Below are 18,757 nucleotides of genomic sequence, written 5' to 3'. Positions count from 1 at the left end.
ATTAATTCGTCATAATAGATTAAGTGTTTATTTGATATTACGTTTAGAGGGATAAAACTGTTTTTTAATTTAAAATATTATCTTAAATGTTTTTAAAAAATTAATTTAAAAAAAATTATTTTTTTATTTTACAATTATTATATCAAAAACTTATTAAATTTAATTTTAAATTATTTTTTAATATCATTAATTAATATATTTAAAAAAATAATTTTTTTCAATAACAGTTTCGATAATAATTTTAAATAAGTCCTAAATTTAAAATTAATCTGTAATTTATGAGCTCAACCAATTCGATTAATGTATTAATAAATGGATTTTCTTGAAAGGTTCACAATGGAAAATGGATTAGGCGGTAATTTTCGCAATCCAAATGCATAATTAGTGATTAATTGATCATTAATCCTTAACAGATATAAATTTTGATGTCCGTGACTCTGAGGATTTATTTGATATTATTATTAAAATTATTATTAAAAAATTATTCTTTTAAATATAATAATTAAAAAATTAAATTTAATTAATTTTAATTATAAAAATAATAAAATAATAAAATAATTTTTTTAAATTGTTTTTTTAATAATATTTAAAATAATATTTTTATTATAAAAACAGTTTGAAACTCAACGCGAAACATACTGTAATTCGTATTCCACTGCACAGCAAATCACACCGCTTACCACTCAACCAATGAAACAGGAACAGAAAGGCTTTTACTTCCCTCGTGAACTGTGAAACCTTATCCAAGCATAAAGCCTAAAACAGTAATTTCAGTTAGCTTAAGGTTCAGAGAACACCTGAGGTTCATCGAAAGGGCAAGGGCATTTCTGTCATTTCATTGTCGTTTAACTGACTTTCAGACAAATAATAGACCACTGTCCAAAATAGAGAAAAAGAAAAAGAAAAAGGTAAGAAAATATCTCCACTCTCTCTCTCTCTCTCTCTCTTCTCTCTCTCTCTCTGATAAAACACACGCAGACAACGCAAAAGCAGAGCAGAGACGTGTAGAGAGAGAGAGAGAGAGAGAGAGAGAGAGAGAGAGAGGGGTTGAAGGAAATGAAGTCTCTCTGTTTCCTTGTAGAGAGGGAAAGCATGTAAAGGGCTGGCTTTGGTTTTTTATATTAGAGAAAGCTTGAGTCTTTTGAAGTCTTAGAAGGTGGAAGAGTGTGAGCTAGGTATGCAGTGTAAAGATAGAGCAAGTTCACGAGCTGTTTTTCTGCAACTCTTACAGAACCCATTTGTGTTGGTGGGTGGGTGGGTGAGGTTTTCGCAAGCTTAGACCCATCTTTAGTCTCTTTCTTCGCCATCCAATTAATCCTGTGGTACACGTGCCCCTTATTCATCAACCTACTCTCCCTTCGATCTCTCTCTATCTGGACTTCCTCTGATGATGACGACGATAATGTGAGCGATTGTCTTGAGCTTTTTATTTTGGTGGGTTTTGCCTTTTCTTTTTAGTAGAGGTTGAGAATATAGAGAATGGATCGATCTGCAGTCACCGTAGGTCCAAGTATGGATATGCCGATTATGCACGATAGTGATCGTTACGAACTGGTGCGAGATATTGGGTCTGGGAATTTTGGGGTGGCGAGGTTGATGAGAGATAAGCAGACCAACGAGCTTGTTGCCGTCAAGTATATCGAGAGAGGTGAGAAGGTTAGTGTGGTCTAATTTGCCTTTTTTATTTATGTGATTACTATTCATTAGATAGGTTTGAGCATTTTTTTCATTTATAGTTAGTGGTTAAGTTTTAAGTTTCTTGTATAGATAGGCGTTTGAGCTCGAATTTAGTGGCTTATCAGCTTCATAAGCATTTATGTTAGGCTAGATTTTGAGTACATTTATGTTTCAACTTTCAAGATTGGTGATTCCTAATTTAGGACAAGATTAATTGCATGAGTTATCTATGCTCTCAGTTTGAATTCATTTCATATATCATTGAAGCGATTTGCTTGGGTTACTCTTGTTCAAGGGCTAGTAGGTGTTTGCTTCAGTGTCGAACCAAACCGGCTAGCAGCTACTTCATTAATTTTTTTATTTTCCAACGTTATATCAAGCATTATTTTGATAGGTTTTATTAAGCTGCAATTGTATTAAGATTTATCTCTGGAAATGGAGGATTCTACAGCTAGGTACTGGTGGATGAAGTGAGAATACGTGGATGCCCATGGAATCTAGAAATTATTATTTGTTTCCTATATATGAACGTCAACAACATTCATTTGCTACAGAACAGAACACTAAGGGGGGAAAAGAGTGGTCGCTTTTCTCAAAAAGGAGCTTGAAAAGTTAGAAGGATGAGGACCAAGAATCTTCAATTCATACCATTCATTTTGAGTTTTCATTCTGAGAAATATGTGGATAGCATCATTTAGGTTATGGGTTATTTAGCTGGCTGGATTCTATGTAATTTGGTCCCCTTCCTAGCTTTTGTAGAAGTCTTTACTTTTGATATTGGGATTTACCTTGCTTTTATTTTTTGTTTAACAGATAGATGAAAATGTACAAAGGGAAATTATTAACCACAGGTCATTGAGGCATCCTAACATTGTCAGATTCAAAGAGGTCTGTGAATTTGCATAGTTTGTATTTTCTTCTTCCCGAAGGGGTTATCAATAATTTATATAGCAACTATAGGTCATATTAACACCAACACACCTTGCTATTGTGATGGAGTATGCATCTGGTGGAGAACTTTTTGAGCGGATTTGCAATGCAGGCCGCTTCAGTGAGGATGAGGTTCCTACTCAACAAATTGATTTCGTATTAGGGTCATCAATTTTTTCTTAATCTGCTTTGGGTCACAATGCAGGCTCGATTTTTCTTCCAACAACTTATATCAGGAGTTAGCTACTGTCATGCAATGGTTAGTAAGTCAAGGTTTCTGCCTTTGATTGCTATTGTTACCTCACCTAAAAGATTTAACTTACTGACTGGGTTTGATCCCCTGTTGACTTATTCCTTTGTGAAGCAAGTATGCCACCGTGACTTAAAATTGGAGAATACATTGTTGGATGGAAGCCCAGCACCTCGTCTGAAGATTTGTGACTTTGGTTACTCTAAGGTAAAAGAATTCTTTCTTGGTTTTGCTTTAATTGTTAAGACAAAAACCATAATTTGATTTCTCGAATACCTATATGATTGTGGAAATTGTGAGATTTTTTTCCTGTTGAATAAAAAATGCATTTTGTTGAAAATTTCTGCTCTTTATATATGCTCACTAGTTTAATGTACTATAGTTTACTGTTCATCTAATATTCAACATTGCTTTCTTTTTGCCGTGTGCTGTCATTGATTGTTCATGTTCTTTTATATTATCTGCTTTTAACAGTCATCGGTTCTCCATTCACAACCAAAATCTGCTGTTGGAACTCCTGCATATATTGCACCTGAAGTGTTACTTAAGAAGGAATATGATGGCAAGGTAATATTTTTGCTTTCTCTCTTTTTCTCACACTCTTTCCCTCCCTTTCTCTGATTAAAACCTTGTTTCAATCTATATGAACTTATAGGTTCGAAATTCTGTCAAATTAATGTGTATGCTCTTGAGTTTGGGGTCTTGTTCTTCAAGAATCATGTTGATTTTTGGAATCATCTATCAGCATTGTGTAAACTTCTTTGTTGGTTGCATCCCTTATATAGAGCTTGGTGCTTGTTTGGAAATTAATTTATGATTCACAAGGCCAGTGATATGATTAACTAAACTGTATAGAAGTACTCTCTATCATAATGCTTTATTAGAAATTGCCAAAACTCATGCAGGATATATTTGACTGATCTACCCATGCATACTGTTATTAGTAATGGTTTGAAGATTGATAAATATAAGCAAGAGGAAAATGTAAAGGCGGGTTAAGAAGAGTAAGGTTGCATTAAATTAGAAGAAAGAGAGAAGGATTGCATTCATGAGGCATGTCCTAGGCTAGAAAGTTCCTTATAAATACCACACAGGAAAAGTAAATACATTCCATGTTTTCCTACTGAATTTTGAACATCTTCAACTTCAAAATTGGAGTAAAACTTTAACTTCGTGGAGAGAGCTAATAGAAACTCCTAAATAGAGCCCCAAATTACCAATCAAGAATTAAATGAAAATTTCTCCTAAATGTCTTTTCCTCAACATCAACTGCATTAACTTGTCCCAGTTGCAATATGACACTCATTAGCATTAACGGAACTGCAGCTTTGAGAAACTGATATGGCATTGGGCTAAAAGTTGAGGAAAACATGTTGATTTACATGTTTTGGGTATAGTTAACCGGAAGCCACATACATCGTTAATTATTATTGGGGGAAAAAGGGGGAGGAAAATCTTTTCCTGACAGAGGCAGTCTTAGTTTATTTCCAAAATTACTTCGCTCTTTTGTTCTGCACTTGAAGGTAAAGCACAGAGCAGCAGGTAATTGGCATTGCCAATGGTGATTTACCTTCATTCAGTACCACATAGCAGGACATTATATAGAGGGAAAAAACCTACTGTTTTCAGAGAAGAATTTGCCATAATAATATTTTTTTTTTTTTTTTTTGCCGGGTGGGGATGTGGGGTGGAGCTCATATCGATGATCATTTATGCAGAAACTTCAGCCGCAGATATCAAATCTCTGATGACATTGTTTCTAAAATATGATTTTTTGAATGCATTGGTTATTTTAACTGTAAAGGATGCAGTAGTTGGCTTCCTAAACAAAAATACTATACTTCGATAATATTATCTATTTATTTTAGTATCACTGGAGCAAGGATATTGTTTTCATCCTAAAACATGCATATCAACAATGTTTGTTGATATCTATACTAATGTCTTGCTGTTTATTTTATTATTATTCAGATTGCAGATGTATGGTCTTGTGGGGTAACTTTGTATGTAATGTTGGTGGGAGCATATCCTTTTGAGGACCCGGACGAGCCTAAGAATTTTCACAAGACAATACTTGTAATATATTTTCTGTTGTTAGAGATTAATGTGACAACTATTCCGAGATACTAGACTGATATATTATGTTTCTTCTTGCAGCGAATTTTGAAAGTCCAGTACTCAATTCCTGACTATGTTCATATATCTCCTGAGTGCCAGTATCTGATTTCAAGAATATTTGTGGCTGACCCTGCAAAGGTCAGTATGCTCTTCTGTTTTCCTGAGAACATGATTAGATACATGAATGTTAAAATCCTTGGGTATTTATAGCAATGTTGGCAATCCATCTGAACGAATCAGAGCAATAGGAACTCCTCCATCTACCAGGGGGATTGAGATCTGATGCACAATCCGTAAAACATAGAACCTCCTCATTTTGTGGGTTGATGACCAAGCTACTAGATGAGCACAAACCTGAACTTCTAGCAGACCCATACACCTGTAAATCCAGCTCCTTCAAGCTGAAGTCTTCCACAACAGATCTCTTTGTGGGCCATTGCACCGTTCCTTTTGAGTTCCCACTGACAATGGGTCTATTTATTAGTTTTCCTTTGAAATTCCAAATCTTCAAGTACCATTCAGACTGATCAGGAACTACCATATCTGCTCGCAGAGTGTCTTGAACCCTCTTAAGAACCAAAATGAATGGTTTCATTTTTGTGATATTCTAATTCTTCCAAAATCTTATCAGTTGGATTAATCAAAATCGTTCAAAGTGGAAAAAGCGAATCCATATAGCCGACCCCAAATTTTTGGGATAAAGGCTTAGTTGAGTTGAGTTGAGTTGTATCTCAAAATATCCATTTGTTTGAAATTGATGCTTCTATTTCCACTTCCCATGAAGATTTGACCGACCAATGAATGGTGAAGAGAAATCATGAATCTCATGTTGGATTTGGACAATTGTATCAAGCTAAGAAACTATAAGGGGAAGAAAACACTATAAGAAAACATGGAGAAACTTGAATAGAAATTTGAAAATTGAGCAAGGGGAGGCTCATTGTTATCAATTTATTTTACATGATTAATATTGTATTTTCTTCCTTCTCATGATATTTATCCCTACCCTCTTCATTATCATTATTTTGCTTCATCAACCCTCTCTTAATGGTTCTGTTTAATTAAACATTTGAATTTTAACAAAATAGGCTTATATTTGTTCTCATTTAAATACCTTTTTTCAAACAGAGGATAAGCATTCCTGAGATTAGGAATCACGAGTGGTTTCTGAAGAATCTTCCAGCAGATCTCATGGATGAAAATGCAATGAACAACCAGTTTGAAGAGCCTGATCAGCCCATGCAGAGCATCGATGAAATCATGCAGATAATATCTGAAGCCACCATCCCAGCAGCCGGTGCCCGTAGTCTCAATCAATATCTGACTGGAAGCCTGGACATTGATGATGAGATGGACGAGGATCTAGAGACTGATCCTGAGCTTGACATGGATAGTAGTGGAGAGATAGTATATGCCATGTGAATGGAGGACAGAACCTGCACCATTTCTTTGGCAATTATAGTTAGAAATTTGTGATATGAGCTGAGAATCAATGCACAAGAATCCTGTCATTTATCACCTCTAATGGAATGAGTATACTCCTGCAATGTGGTTGCTACTTCATAGTGGCATATGGACTGTTGTGCTCGCTTTGTAACATGGTAATGTAATAAAGACAAGTCTTAGTCTGTGCTTAATAGTATCACTTACTGATGTTTCTCTACAGAAGTGTATCCATAATTATGTTTGATTGGATTTAGTACTCGCTTCTCTTTTGACGATTTGTTACTGGCTGCGGTTGGCTTGGTCTTATGAAGCTTTTTCGTGCTTTTGGGTAGTTTTAGATCTCATAAAGAGGTAGTGGCACTGAATTTCAAATGGTTTGATCACGAGTAACGGGCATATTCATAAGAAGACAAAGAAATTGTCATATCTTTGGAAAAAGGTTCAATATATGGAGAAAATCACTCATGCATCGAGTCCGATATCAACCAGTCAACAACGAGATTTTTCTTTGACGGAGAAAAGAATTTCATTCGAAAGATCAACTAAAGCAGCAGCTACAATCAAATCAGGAAGGGCAGCACCCCATGCTTCAAGACTAGACACAGAATGCGCTGTCACTGTCAATAAATGGGTAGCGTTCGCTGATCTACTAACATTGGTCCAGAAAGCAGAACTTGGCAAGCTGCAACAACTGCCCCATTCTTGTCCCTAAGAATCCAACCAGCTCCAAGCTTCTAGGCACCACTGAACAAAGCAGCATCCGTGTTGCACTTGAGATAACCCAACAGGTGGTTTTGTCCATAAAGCATTCCATGAACAGCCCCTACATTACCAAACATACTACACTGGACATGAACATCAACATGGGCAGACCGCCAGCTATGAAGCAAAGAAGATACCATATTAACAAGCTGAGGGACTGACGAATCAAATCCATTCCAAACATGTTTCTGCACTTCCACAATCACGACAGAACCATACGAGCCATAGCAATATCCTCCAACCCAAGGCTTTGAAACTTCATGGTTAAACAGCTATGAACATTGGAAATAGAATTACCAGGAGACAGAGGACCGGATAACAACACAGGAAGCACAGCTGCCCAGCAACCCCTAGCAAAACCAGAGTCGGAAAAGACATGGGAACTCGTCTCCACAGCAGAACCACACGCCGGACAATCAACATCAACGTCCACACGAGAAATTATTAAGTGCATGTGGTACACTTAAAAAAGGGGATTTGAACCCGACAAATGTGCGAGTGTTATTCACGCATAATTATTTCTATAATACATAAAAAGGTTGGAACCTCAGCTTTCCGCTGCTTGGTTTCAAGTCAATTAGAACATTTTGTTTTCCAAGGCAGTGTCCGTAAGCACAATATCACATTTTATGGCTCAATAATCCTAGCATGGAAGCATCTATCAAGTTCTAGCAAACAACTATAAAGCCCATATGGAGGGGACTGCAGCCAAAGAACCTAACTCTCCTATTGCTAACGACCAAGGAGTTCCAATGTTCCATCTTTATGACATCACCAACCAGAGCCATATGAAAAATTCTACATAAATAATGCCAATTCATTGAGCTTAATCTTCCTGCAAGTGAAGTTGCAACATGATATCAAATGACAATGGTGAGAACTAGTCTCATCATTCTGATTTACACCAGACCAGAAACATGGATTTTTTTTTTTCCCTTATAGAAATTCCAATCCAACCACAACCTAGGACCAAATCTGTTAAAATTATCTAAAGCTCAATCTTTTCAACTGACAGCTAATCGTACTTGTTCTCAAGTTTAAATGCAGTTAAACATGAAAAATAAAGACACAAGACAAAATTTCCCAACATTATAAGCCTATAAATGCGAACCCCTCATGGTATAATTTAGTATACAACAGCGAAAGGGACTCTCATGTAAATCAACATTAGGGAAATGGAACAGATATTAGAAAGGGATGTAAAAGCCACCTTCAAACAGCTTGAAATTCAGCTTTGAGAAGGAACTGCTTCCTGCACAGCAGGATTTGAATTCCCATCATGAGTTTCAGCTCCATAAGCCAATGACTGTGAATGACCATTGTTTGATGGCTGTGACTGGGGTTGTGTCTCCTGAACATAATTTGCTGCTGCAGCAGATTCCGGAAGAGGATATCCGCCTTGTCCATAAATTGGCCAAGTTGATGGGGGAGGGACTTGGCCTGGTTGCATCCCTCCATAAGCAGTTTGCCCTCCATAAGTTTGGGAGTACCCTGTTTGATCATACACCGTTTGTGGTTGCTGTCCAGTGTAGCTTGAAGAATTCCAGTATGTTTGAGGATTGGCCACTGATTGACTATAAGCAGTAGGTGGATATGCAGATGGTGCCACTCGAGTTGATTGGGAGGAAACTGCCCCATCTGGTTGAGATGATACAGTAGCATACCCATAACTTGAATTTCCATATGTCGTCTGTTGTTCTTGTGTTGGAGTAGGAATGTTTTGTCCATAGCTTATTGTCTGCTGACTGTAGCTATGATCATAAGTTTTGCTGGCAACAGGAGGTGTCTGATTGTAGCTATAGCTAGGATTAAGAGGATCTGATCCCATTTGAGGTTGTCCATAGTAACCATATCCAGTCGTTTGCTGAGGTGTTTGAGACATGGTTGCTGGGTTCAACTGATCCCAAGATGGTTGCTGGGTGTAGTTGCCATAGTAAGAAGAGGGTGTAGGTTGGGTTCCTGGTTGAGCATACCCATATTGGGGCTGTTGTTGCACAGTAGGTTGTCCTGGCTGGACCCAGTTACTAGCAGCAGGATAAACTGGCTGTGCATAGCTATTGGATTCAGATGGGCTTATAATACGTTTCTACAGGAAAGAAACCAAGTAGCAATTAGGTAAAACGCATGTGACAACAAAGAAACAAACATCCAGAAATTATATGTGTTAAATCAAACATAAAGCTTTCAATAATATTACAAGTGAATTATAATAATGGATATTCTGCTTTCTACTTGAAGTGTAAGTTTCAATTGGCATTTGGTTAAGAGTACAACTTCTATTCAGCTAAATGCAGAGTTATATATATATTCCAGCAGTGAGCAATCAAACACAAAAATATTACCCGAGTTTAAGGATCTAATTTGGCACTAGGCATGAAAATAATGCGACAACCTTTTTTCATGCTTTTAAAAATGAAAAACTATAATAAGAAAAATCCTCAATATAATTCCCTGTTTGTGCTCACAACATGATCATCCAAATTCTTTCATATCAAAATTTCTAAAAATGCATTGATCTTTTAGAAGCACAGACAGTAATAGCAATAGATGAGAATCAAAGGTGTCACTAACATGACTTACCCCACTGATTACATCATTAACTAATTCTTTGGCTGTCTCAATCTGTTCTGTTGAACCATTTATATATACTGTTCTCTCTGCTGATGTGTCACCAGGAGGAAGGTGGAGGGGAATAATCTGAACAAAGGAACAAGTGCTTAACAACTTGCATTCGAGACACATGGAAAGAAGCTCAAAATTGTGAGTGAGATTCCATCAATCATGTCATGAGAAATTGGACAGATACTAATGGCATTAAAAGGGGCAAAATTCATACGCCTACCTTGTTCATGTGTTTGACACCAAAAGTAGAACAAAATGGACTATAAGGACCAAAGCTTGACAGTATTAACCAATTAGTGAAAATATTATAATTATGTAAATATTGAGATTAGAATGGGAGGGGAAGTGATGCCCGCTGTGTAGAATGACATCATAATATTGACTACCTAAGAATCATGGTTAATTTACATTTTTCAATAGAATAAAAAAAAATAAAGAATAATTCAACCAAAACTATTAAAAAAAAAAACTACCGTCAACTACCTTTTATCTCCATAATCATACAGAAAGTGTCACCAAAATCAAAGGGGAGAGAGTGCTAGGCAAAAACACCAACCCGTATCTTGTGACCATTCACCATCCAACACCCTCACATTCTTGATGGATTGATTGATTGTCCGTTGAATTTTACCATAAATCACGCCATAAATTGTTAAAATCTATGTTTTTTTGCTAAATCTTATAAAGGACAAGTCCCAGCCTAATAATACAATTGAAGCATGGTTTTAATTGCGGTCTAAGGCAAATCCATATTATTCTTCAGATTACTACCTTTCATATCCTAGTTAGAATCAATCAATCTACTCTGTTCTAATTTACAACAGCACCAATATGAGCAAAACTCATAAAGACTCACAAGTACAACTTCAATACAGCCAAACTATGTATTTAGAGAGTGAAATGTGTTTTTAAATGAGCCACCAGGATTTGTCAGGATAATCTTTCATACACTGCAGTTTATTTCTACATTTTTTTTAACTAAACACCTGCATACGGGCCCCTGATCTGCCTTGCATGTACTTTATGGTTTCACCACCCTTGCCAATGAGCAATCCAACCTACAACATTCAGCAGCACAAATTAGAAAAGGTAGTTTAACACTTTCATTTTACTTGCACCGAAGGTTAAGATGCTAGATTCACCTTGTCATTAGGGACTTTCATTGCAAACTGTTCAGCTCCAGATTGCTTTGTATTTAATCCATGAACTGCAGATGAGCCAGAGCCCCCTACATCTGTCTGTTCCAGCAATTTGTAAATGCATAATTATAATGAGAATGAATCCTCTGGTTTTCTAAAACCATATTTTGAGAGGCACATAACAATTTGAGCATAACTACACCTCTGTAATCACATCATTGATCAGTTCTTCAGCCCTGCTAATTTGTTCTGAAGTACCCATCAGCTCCACATCCCTTGTTAGAGAATGGGGATTAGCATCTTGGTCCTTGGTAATCTGAATTTTAGCCCCTGACTGAAGTTGAATATGTTTTATCGTTTCTCCTCCTTTCCCTATAACCACACCAACCTGGAGGGATGTAGCACTCTATATAAGAAAATGACGTCTGATAGTGCATTACATTTAAGAGATAGCGAGAAAATGCCATACCTTGCCATTAGGAATTGTAATCTTCTTACTTGTGCCTTGTGAATACAGACTTGGTTGGGCAGCAAAGGGAACTGAAACAAAGTTTAATCAAGCAATCATGAGGTAGAAAAATCATGGAAAATAAGAGATGATACTAATGAAAATGAATAAATGGATAGCTTGCTTCATAATCTCCAAATCAAAAGCATGAAAATTTTAAATTACTTAACAAATTAAGAAATGGTATAATAGTGTAAGTAAATAAAAAAAAGCATACAAAAAGTTTTGTTGCAAAGCAGAAATTCTCATGCAACGGGGACTCCCTTTAATACCATAGCTTATAATAATATACAGCCTATTACTAAACTATATTGAAGGCAGAAGTTAAGGACTGGAAGGGGAATTCTCATGGCTACCAAGATCTTGAAAGGGAAGGCTATTCAAAGTTATCTTGCCAAAGCTTGCTTGAGCATGGACACATCTCATATATTTGGAATTGGAGATCCAGGAATAACAAACTCCACAATGGCACAGCTAAAATTCAGGGAGTAAAATTCTGATGCACAGAATATGTATATATAAGAACAAACCACTCGATAAAGCAACCACCTAATAAAATAATCCTCGGACAGAAAAACTATAAGCACTACAAGGGAACTCCATTCCATGATTGAGTACCAACTTCGAAAGCAACCAAAAACCAGCCAAACATTTGATGACCACATTGAATTAGCAATAATCTACACTCAAACCCTAAAAACGGCAGAGAAATGATGGAAATTACCAGGGAAAGAGGGAGGGGCAGACACAGAACTTGAGGAAAATGAAGGCTCTGACGAGTTTTCAGTGACGATTCGAGGGCGTTTCGGATCAGCGTCACTAGCAATTCGAGACGCAATTTCTTGAGCTCTCTGTTTGGCGAGTTCGAAAGCGTCCAGCTTTCTCTTTCCACCGTCAGCGAACTCTTTCTGCTCATTTTGATGCTGTTGTTCATATTCTGGTTCTCCCATGGCTGTGGACTCGTTTCCGACGAGGAAGACTCAGTGAGCCGCCACCGAGTTCAGTGGCTGAATTACGCGGAGAAAGGGAAGAGAAGAAACAATCGAACAATTCCTGTTTACAGCCAATTGGATAGAAGTATCTAAATCAAGGAGGGAAGGAAGTTAAACGACCAAAACGGTGTAGTTTAATACCAAACCAGTAAAAGGTCTCGTTCTATTTTTTTTTTTTAAATAGTAGTCCACATATATAAATTTTTCTCTAATTTCTTTACACAATATTAGGCCACTCCACAAAACATTTTCAATAAATTTCTTATATATATATATATATATATATATATATATATATATATATATATATATATATATACTCCTTTGCAGAATAATATTAATATTATTGATATTTTAAAAATGATAAAAATACCATATAATTTAATAAAATTCAAATTATTTTATATTAATAATATGCACATTTATTCTATTACTAAATTTTTTATTATTTTTATTAACAATTCTTTAAAGCACGTGTATCAAATTAAAGAAAAGAGATATAATATTAAAATATAAATGATTTAATATTATAAATATATTATATATTTAGTTAATATTATTTCTAGTATTAATAGACTTTTTATTATATTAGTTTTCTTAAATTTTATTGGGTAATATTTTTATATTAATAAATAAATTTTTAATAACAATAATAATTAAATTAAGTAATTATATTAAATATATGATTTTTTTAAAAAATCTCCGTTGAAATTTAATTATACTGCCAATGTGATCTGGAAATTTTTTATGAAAACTTCCTTACTTTAGCTTTTGTTAAGCTTTTCTTTTATAATTTTTAATTAATAATCTATTTTGATATAAATTCTTATTAGTACGTAGACTTCCTATTAAGATAATGTTTCTAAAATTTATTTAATTAGATTTTTATAATTAATTAATATTTTATAATAATTAAATTAAGTAATTATATTAAATATATAAGGGTATTTATATGTATATATAATAGAGTTAATATATCATTTGTATTATTTGTTATAAAATTATATAACCGAATAAGAATTATTTTTAATATTTTAATTTAATTATTTTTATGGCATTAGAATTTTTACCATTATAAATAATATAAAAACTTAATGGTATTGTTGTTCATTGAAAAGTTCATCCCTCATTTATATATTTATATATATTATAAATAATATTTTCTCGTAGTTTTATAATATTATGAAATGTTTATTAAAAATATTATGAGATAAAAAAATTTAATATATATAAAAGTAATAAAATAAAATAAAATACAAAGTAATTAATAATAAATTTAAAATATTAATTTATTTTTAAATATTAAAATTAAAAAATTAAATATATAAATTAAAATTATTAATAATCTAGTAATTTTCTAGTTATTCATATTTCAAAATATAAAATTTTAAATGTAATGAGTTTAATGACATTCATATATGAAACCAGTTTTTAGAAATTATTAAATTAAAATATTATGAGATAATTAGCCAATCATGTTAAAGATTGCTATTGTTATTGCTATTAAATTAAAATATTTATACACTTCATTACACGTCCCAGTGAAAACCATAATTTTACAAAAATTTATTTTAATTAATTCCCATATTTACAATTCATTCTTTTAATTTAAAAACTAATTTATTTAAAAAAATAAAATAAAATTCATGAAAATTTTTTTAATTCTTTTCTAGGAATCCTTAGTGATGTTTGGACAAATTCAGATATGAAAAATGCATTAACACTAACTTTCAAGTTTCCATCATAATAAAGATTCAAGACCATACTTTCAACTTTATAGAGAAATCTCTCCTGAAAAGGTTTAAAAAAGAGAAAAACTTACAGAGAAACCATATCTAAAATGTTATCAATCTAACCATTGATTACATCTTATGGATGTTTAAATTCAAACTGAACTTGTGAAAAGAAAAGCTAACCACAAATGAATGGATACTATTGCTTAAAACAAGACTGGTAATTATCTTCCAAATACTCAGAAAACCTTTGTTAACAATGGTTGGGGAAAAATTGATGAAGATGTCATCAATCACTTTATCATTCACTTTAACCGCCATGAATATTGATGCACAGAACCTTTAATATTGCGATTAGAATCGCCTCCCGTTTCGAGACTTCTAGGCAGAATGTCTCATCTTGAGTTGAGTTTCCTGAAAAATGTAATAATGTTAATCAGTAGGAGGGAAAAAAGAACACCATGAGGCACTGGAATTCCAAAAAGCTGAAGATGAACATACTGTAATTGATCAATAGAAATTTAACATATAAAACCTTTACAACAATATGGAAGGTGTTCGGAAAACATTGAAAGATTTCGATTTCAATGGTAAAGGTGCAGCTTTGACAATTTTCTACTATCCCAAATAACCAAAATAAACTGAGTGATATTAAAGTCACATGAACTAGTTCAAGAAAAATGATTCCCCTGAGGTAGGCAAGCAAAGGAAAACCATGAAGCATACTTGAATAAAATACCAATAGGCCACGGGCAAACACTTGTTTAGAGCAGCCTTTATCCAACTAATGAGGATCATTTGTTAGACATTTCGAGAACCGTGAGGATGATCCTCAGTGCAACACTTGCGTTGCTTCATTATAACCACTGACCAGGACATCATGGGCTCAAAGCGGAGAAACAATCTTAATGCAATGAAAGACGAAGACCGTACACTTCAACCACTTCTCAAAGCCCACAATGTGGGAAGCCACAAGGCACTTGGACGTCCAGCATACAAACATTTTGCTCTTCTATTATATGCAATAGATCTAAGTGAATATGAATTTTAACTTTTGAACCAAAAGATATTGAAGTGAATATCAGCTATATGCCCAGATAAGATGCTATAATTTATAAGACCCAATTAATGTTAACTAAAAAATGATGTGAACCGCGTTCCTGAGGGAGATAGAGAAACCAGGTGCAGCAACTAAAGATGAAGACAATAGGTTCAACAGAAAAAAGATCCATATTTTCCACAAAGTGTAAAATTAAGTACCTCATATTAGAGTTTATTTGTTTCAGACTGACTGTCATTTACTGAATTTTGGTGTAATGCTACTCCTGATCCCTTCCTGGGTCTTCTATACCACAAAAGTGCAGACCATAAAGTTCTCCATAACACCCCATTTGCAACTTGTGGAATAAATATGCGGCCCCAGTATGGGTAATATGGACCCGGCAATTTGATCAATGTAAAAAATATTGCTATGGCAATCAGATGCCAGGGAACTTCTGCATCCTGCCAATTAAACCAGAAAATAAGTCACAACAGAAAAACATGAACTAGATTTTTTTTTATGGCAGAGAGCTTCTCTCTCTCTCTCTCTTAATTTGCCATATTTTGCCAGGCATCTGGTAATTTATCTGAACCACAAAAGACACAGAAGAGTGCATGTTTCACATAGTGAGGACCAATCTGCTCAACAAAAGTATACAATTTCCAAAAAAGTTATTTCTCATTTTATTAATATTGCAACCTTGAGAAGTGGAGACAGTTCCAAGGCAGTTTCTTTTAGGACTCCAGCAACAGCAATGCCAATAAGGAGAGGAAAAGGAACGAAGAATAGCTTCTTTTGATGCGCACAATATGACATCTCACTAAGAGAGGAAACTGCCAATAAAGGTACACACAAGTATTTGATAACTGCAATGATAAGATCAAGGATGAGTTGAATGAAGTTCTCCAATGCTCTGTTCCAGGGAAAAGTCTTGACTGGCTGAGGAGAACTGTCCCATATTTTTCTAGCCTTGTTCATAAGATGGTCAAATTTTAACTTCTCAGGTTCACCTGGTTGTCCGGCAGCCATATTTATTGCACTGGAGATATTAAGCCTAGTTTTCTGAGAGACCCCATTGGGTTTAACACTAAAAATTTTGCTGCGCGCATCAAAAAATTGAGATGACCCCTGCTACAATTAAAAATTTTTATTAATTAAGGAAGGTATATATATTGCCAAAATAAGAAATTTGAACCTAACAGGCCACATGCATCAATAGTTTCTTCAACCATCCCAAGGCATATTTATCTTTACAATCTGAATACAAATGCTTAAGTAAAAATACAAACATCATTCTAACAAATACCGACCAGTGGGACTCATTGTGGTAATTGAGAATGTCAAATGAGATATGCAATAATGGCAGTTCACCCCCTCCCATAACCCCAAACTCAACAGGATTCAGATATGATACTCTCGATGGAGATCTCAAGTCTTTAGCACCAGATTTTCCCCTTAGAGACAACCACAATACCCTAATTCAAAAAAGACACCAATAGAAGAAATTTTCCAGAAGTTATTTTTCCAGTTAGTGCAAATCAGCCCTTTATTTGATCTTTAATCCCTTATTTCACCTTTTCACAATTCTCTTGCCAAATCTACAATCAAATTTAGGGCTAGGGTAACTAGCTACATGAAATGGTCAAACCAATGTGTTATAAAAGCAAATTCCAATAAAATAAACTCCAAAATTAACTGCCCGTTTAACGAGAAATCATTAATCTAGCAACAAATTCCGACAAAATCACTCCATGCTCAGCAAATGCAAAGAAAAATTTAGTCTTTCCAGCAAGCCAGTCAATCAAATAGGACATGGAAGAGTGAAATTAAATGCAGTCAAAGAGTCATTATACCATTATAGATGAACTGTATCAGCTTCTTGCTATTCAGATTACAGAAATATGTTAAATACTAAAAATCTATCAAACTCAAACGCTAATGTTTCAATAGACAAGTTCAAATGTTGAAGTAGTATAGAAGTTTCCAGACTATCATGAAATGTACAAGTCCCATAAAAGGGCAAGCTAATTAGCTAGACATACATATTCAAATCCTTCGTCTAGTTAGACAAATAGATTCAAGTCCGTATTCATAGATGCAATATCATTTTAACTTTGTAAAATTTAGAGAATGCCTTTGTTTGCAAGCAAACATGAAAGTTCTTACGAATATTAACATTTATATGAATTGATTTACCCATTTCCGCATATAGCCTATTCAAAAATCAGTTTTCACCATTAGCCCAACAAAAAAGGGAACAAAACCATACACTGTCACCACACAGTACCAGTTGTCTCATTAGCCCAATAAACTATATTTAATTTACGAAAGTGACCATTTTAGCTTAAAATTTCTGAAACCCATTTCCTAATTCTTCTTCCCATCTAACAAAGCCTCCAGCAGAGAAAGAAAAAGCTCACCTTATGCCTGTGAATGGAAGGAGAATGAACTCTGAGAGCCATATTAGTGGAGGTTTGGAGATGAAGGGATGGAGATAACAAGTACGAGAGATATGGAGTTGCCATTTCCAAGGGATGATAGGGATGACGCTAGTTCATAGCTGGGAACCCAAATGCCGTTTTAAATTGACGAAAGATAAGATCTTCAATTCTGCGAGTTCGCTAGAGAAAGTAGTTTCAGACGGAGGCTTTAAGGGGTGGGAACCATAATCCACTGCTGCAGACTTCAGGTTTGTGGCGACAGGGATTAAATTTTAATTTGTCATTAAATTTTAATACAATTATCAAATTTTATTTTATATTAATAAAAATATTTAATAAAACATTATTATTACAATTTAAAAGATAAAAAAATAACTTCTTTTTAGAATAAAAATATAAAATTTCTTCCATAAATTTTCTTATGGATCTTCTACAAAATGTTTTAATAATAAATTTATGATTATTTATAAAAAAAAATCTATTTTCAATAATAAATTCGATTATTGTTTCAAAAAAATTATAAATAAATTAATAAATACTTTATTTTTAATTATAAATTAGATTAAAATTTGATATTATTGTATAAAAACTTAAATAAAATTTTATTAAAATCTGAGATATTAGCATTGTTGAAATGAAATGAAATTAAAATTAAAATTAATTTTTTCTAATACAAATTAAATTTTAGTGGTAATGATAAAAATTTCATGGTTTTTTATTTATTTGACAAATGATTAGATTTGTAACACTCTAAATTTTTAAAATATTTATTTTATGCGTAAATATTAATATTTTATTTTATTAAAATTTTGGAAATTTAATTGAAATTTTTTAAATTTTAGAAATGGGGTTTGATTTTTCAAAGACAATAAATTTTGTCAATTTTTAAAAATTAATTTAAAGAGTACATGATAAAACTAAAAATATATTTAGACTCCATAAATTTTTCTAATTTTTCTGAAATTTTTTCAAAATTTTTGGACCTCTTTTTTTTCCAATATATAGTAAAATTCAATTTTTAGTACCCTAAATCGGACCGGGTTGGACCGATCAAATCAGACCGCCCTTTTATTTTTCCTTCTTCTTTCCCCGCATCA

The 18,757-nt window shown here is 33.8% G+C and overlaps 3 protein-coding genes across 7 annotated transcripts; 1 reads left to right on the top strand and 2 right to left on the bottom strand.

The window, feature by feature from the left end:
* Positions 1 to 904: 904 nt before the first annotated feature.
* Positions 905 to 6,612, top strand: LOC110634922 (serine/threonine-protein kinase SRK2E). 2 transcript variants are annotated; one of them, XM_021784087.2, is made up of 9 exons: positions 905 to 1,656; positions 2,491 to 2,565; positions 2,638 to 2,739; positions 2,813 to 2,866; positions 2,972 to 3,064; positions 3,332 to 3,424; positions 4,829 to 4,933; positions 5,015 to 5,113; positions 6,104 to 6,612. In XM_021784087.2, the coding sequence occupies exons 1-9, from the start codon at positions 1,480 to 1,482 to the stop codon at positions 6,395 to 6,397; spliced, it is 1,092 nt and encodes a 363-aa protein (XP_021639779.2). In that variant the 5' UTR covers positions 905 to 1,479; the 3' UTR covers positions 6,398 to 6,612. The 2 variants fall into 2 exon arrangements, with proteins under 2 accessions (XP_021639779.2, XP_021639785.2); XM_021784093.2 differs by lacking the exon at positions 2,638 to 2,739 and having other exon boundaries at positions 941 to 1,656.
* Positions 6,613 to 6,819: 207 nt separating this feature from the next.
* On the bottom strand, positions 6,820 to 12,526 carry LOC110634905 (uncharacterized). Of its 3 annotated transcripts, none has more exons than XM_021784075.2 (8): positions 12,177 to 12,526; positions 11,414 to 11,484; positions 11,147 to 11,332; positions 10,948 to 11,043; positions 10,792 to 10,863; positions 9,764 to 9,880; positions 8,394 to 9,269; positions 6,820 to 7,533 (listed from the first exon to the last, which is right to left on the bottom strand). In XM_021784075.2, the coding sequence occupies exons 1-7, from the start codon at positions 12,400 to 12,402 to the stop codon at positions 8,412 to 8,414; spliced, it is 1,626 nt and encodes a 541-aa protein (XP_021639767.2). In that variant the 5' UTR covers positions 12,403 to 12,526; the 3' UTR covers positions 6,820 to 7,533; positions 8,394 to 8,411. The 3 variants fall into 3 exon arrangements, with proteins under 3 accessions (XP_021639767.2, XP_021639758.2, XP_021639749.2); XM_021784066.2 differs by lacking the exon at positions 6,820 to 7,533 and adding an exon at positions 7,660 to 8,018; XM_021784057.2 differs by lacking the exon at positions 6,820 to 7,533 and having other exon boundaries at positions 8,160 to 9,269.
* A 1,662-nt stretch (positions 12,527 to 14,188) lies between these two features.
* Positions 14,189 to 17,915, bottom strand: LOC110634940 (uncharacterized). 2 transcript variants are annotated; one of them, XM_021784107.2, is made up of 4 exons: positions 17,640 to 17,915; positions 15,919 to 16,347; positions 15,438 to 15,680; positions 14,189 to 14,591 (listed from the first exon to the last, which is right to left on the bottom strand). In XM_021784107.2, exons 1-3 carry the CDS (start codon positions 17,742 to 17,744, stop codon positions 15,444 to 15,446), a joined length of 771 nt encoding a protein of 256 aa, XP_021639799.2. In that variant the 5' UTR covers positions 17,745 to 17,915; the 3' UTR covers positions 14,189 to 14,591; positions 15,438 to 15,443. The 2 variants fall into 2 exon arrangements, with proteins under 2 accessions (XP_021639799.2, XP_021639793.2); XM_021784101.2 differs by having other exon boundaries at positions 15,919 to 16,350; positions 17,640 to 17,913.
* Between the last annotated feature and the right edge of the window lie 842 nt (positions 17,916 to 18,757).

This window comes from Hevea brasiliensis, chromosome 15 (genome assembly GCF_030052815.1).
Source record: "Hevea brasiliensis isolate MT/VB/25A 57/8 chromosome 15, ASM3005281v1, whole genome shotgun sequence".
NCBI lineage: Eukaryota > Viridiplantae > Streptophyta > Magnoliopsida > Malpighiales > Euphorbiaceae > Hevea > Hevea brasiliensis.
The sequence above is the reverse complement of the archived record's forward strand: the minus strand, read 5'-3'. Positions and strand labels throughout refer to the sequence as shown.

Bases quoted from the DNA above. Each gene is read 5' to 3' on its own strand.
- LOC110634905 (XM_021784075.2), bottom strand. From the start codon at position 12,402: ATGGGAGAACCAGAATATGAACAACAGCATCAAAATGAGCAGAAAGAG. The intron at 10,864-10,947 runs GTGAATCTAGCA...TGAATGTTGTAG, and splicing joins TGAAAGTCCCTAATGACAAG to GTTGGATTGCTCATTGGCAA. The intron at 9,270-9,763 runs GTAAGTCATGTT...TCTTTCCTGTAG, and splicing joins TTAATGATGTAATCAGTGGG to AAACGTATTATAAGCCCATC.
- LOC110634922 (XM_021784087.2), top strand. From the start codon at position 1,480: ATGGATCGATCTGCAGTCACCGTAGGTCCAAGTATGGATATGCCGATT. The intron at 2,566-2,637 runs GTCTGTGAATTT...TAGCAACTATAG, and splicing joins ACATTGTCAGATTCAAAGAG to GTCATATTAACACCAACACA. The intron at 3,065-3,331 runs GTAAAAGAATTC...TGCTTTTAACAG, and splicing joins GTGACTTTGGTTACTCTAAG to TCATCGGTTCTCCATTCACA.
- LOC110634940 (XM_021784101.2), bottom strand. From the start codon at position 17,744: ATGGCAACTCCATATCTCTCGTACTTGTTATCTCCATCCCTTCATCTC. The intron at 16,351-17,639 runs GTGAGCTTTTTC...TTTTAATTGTAG, and splicing joins CTTCCATTCACAGGCATAAG to CAGGGGTCATCTCAATTTTT. The intron at 15,681-15,918 runs GTTGCAATATTA...TTTAATTGGCAG, and splicing joins AACTGTCTCCACTTCTCAAG to GATGCAGAAGTTCCCTGGCA.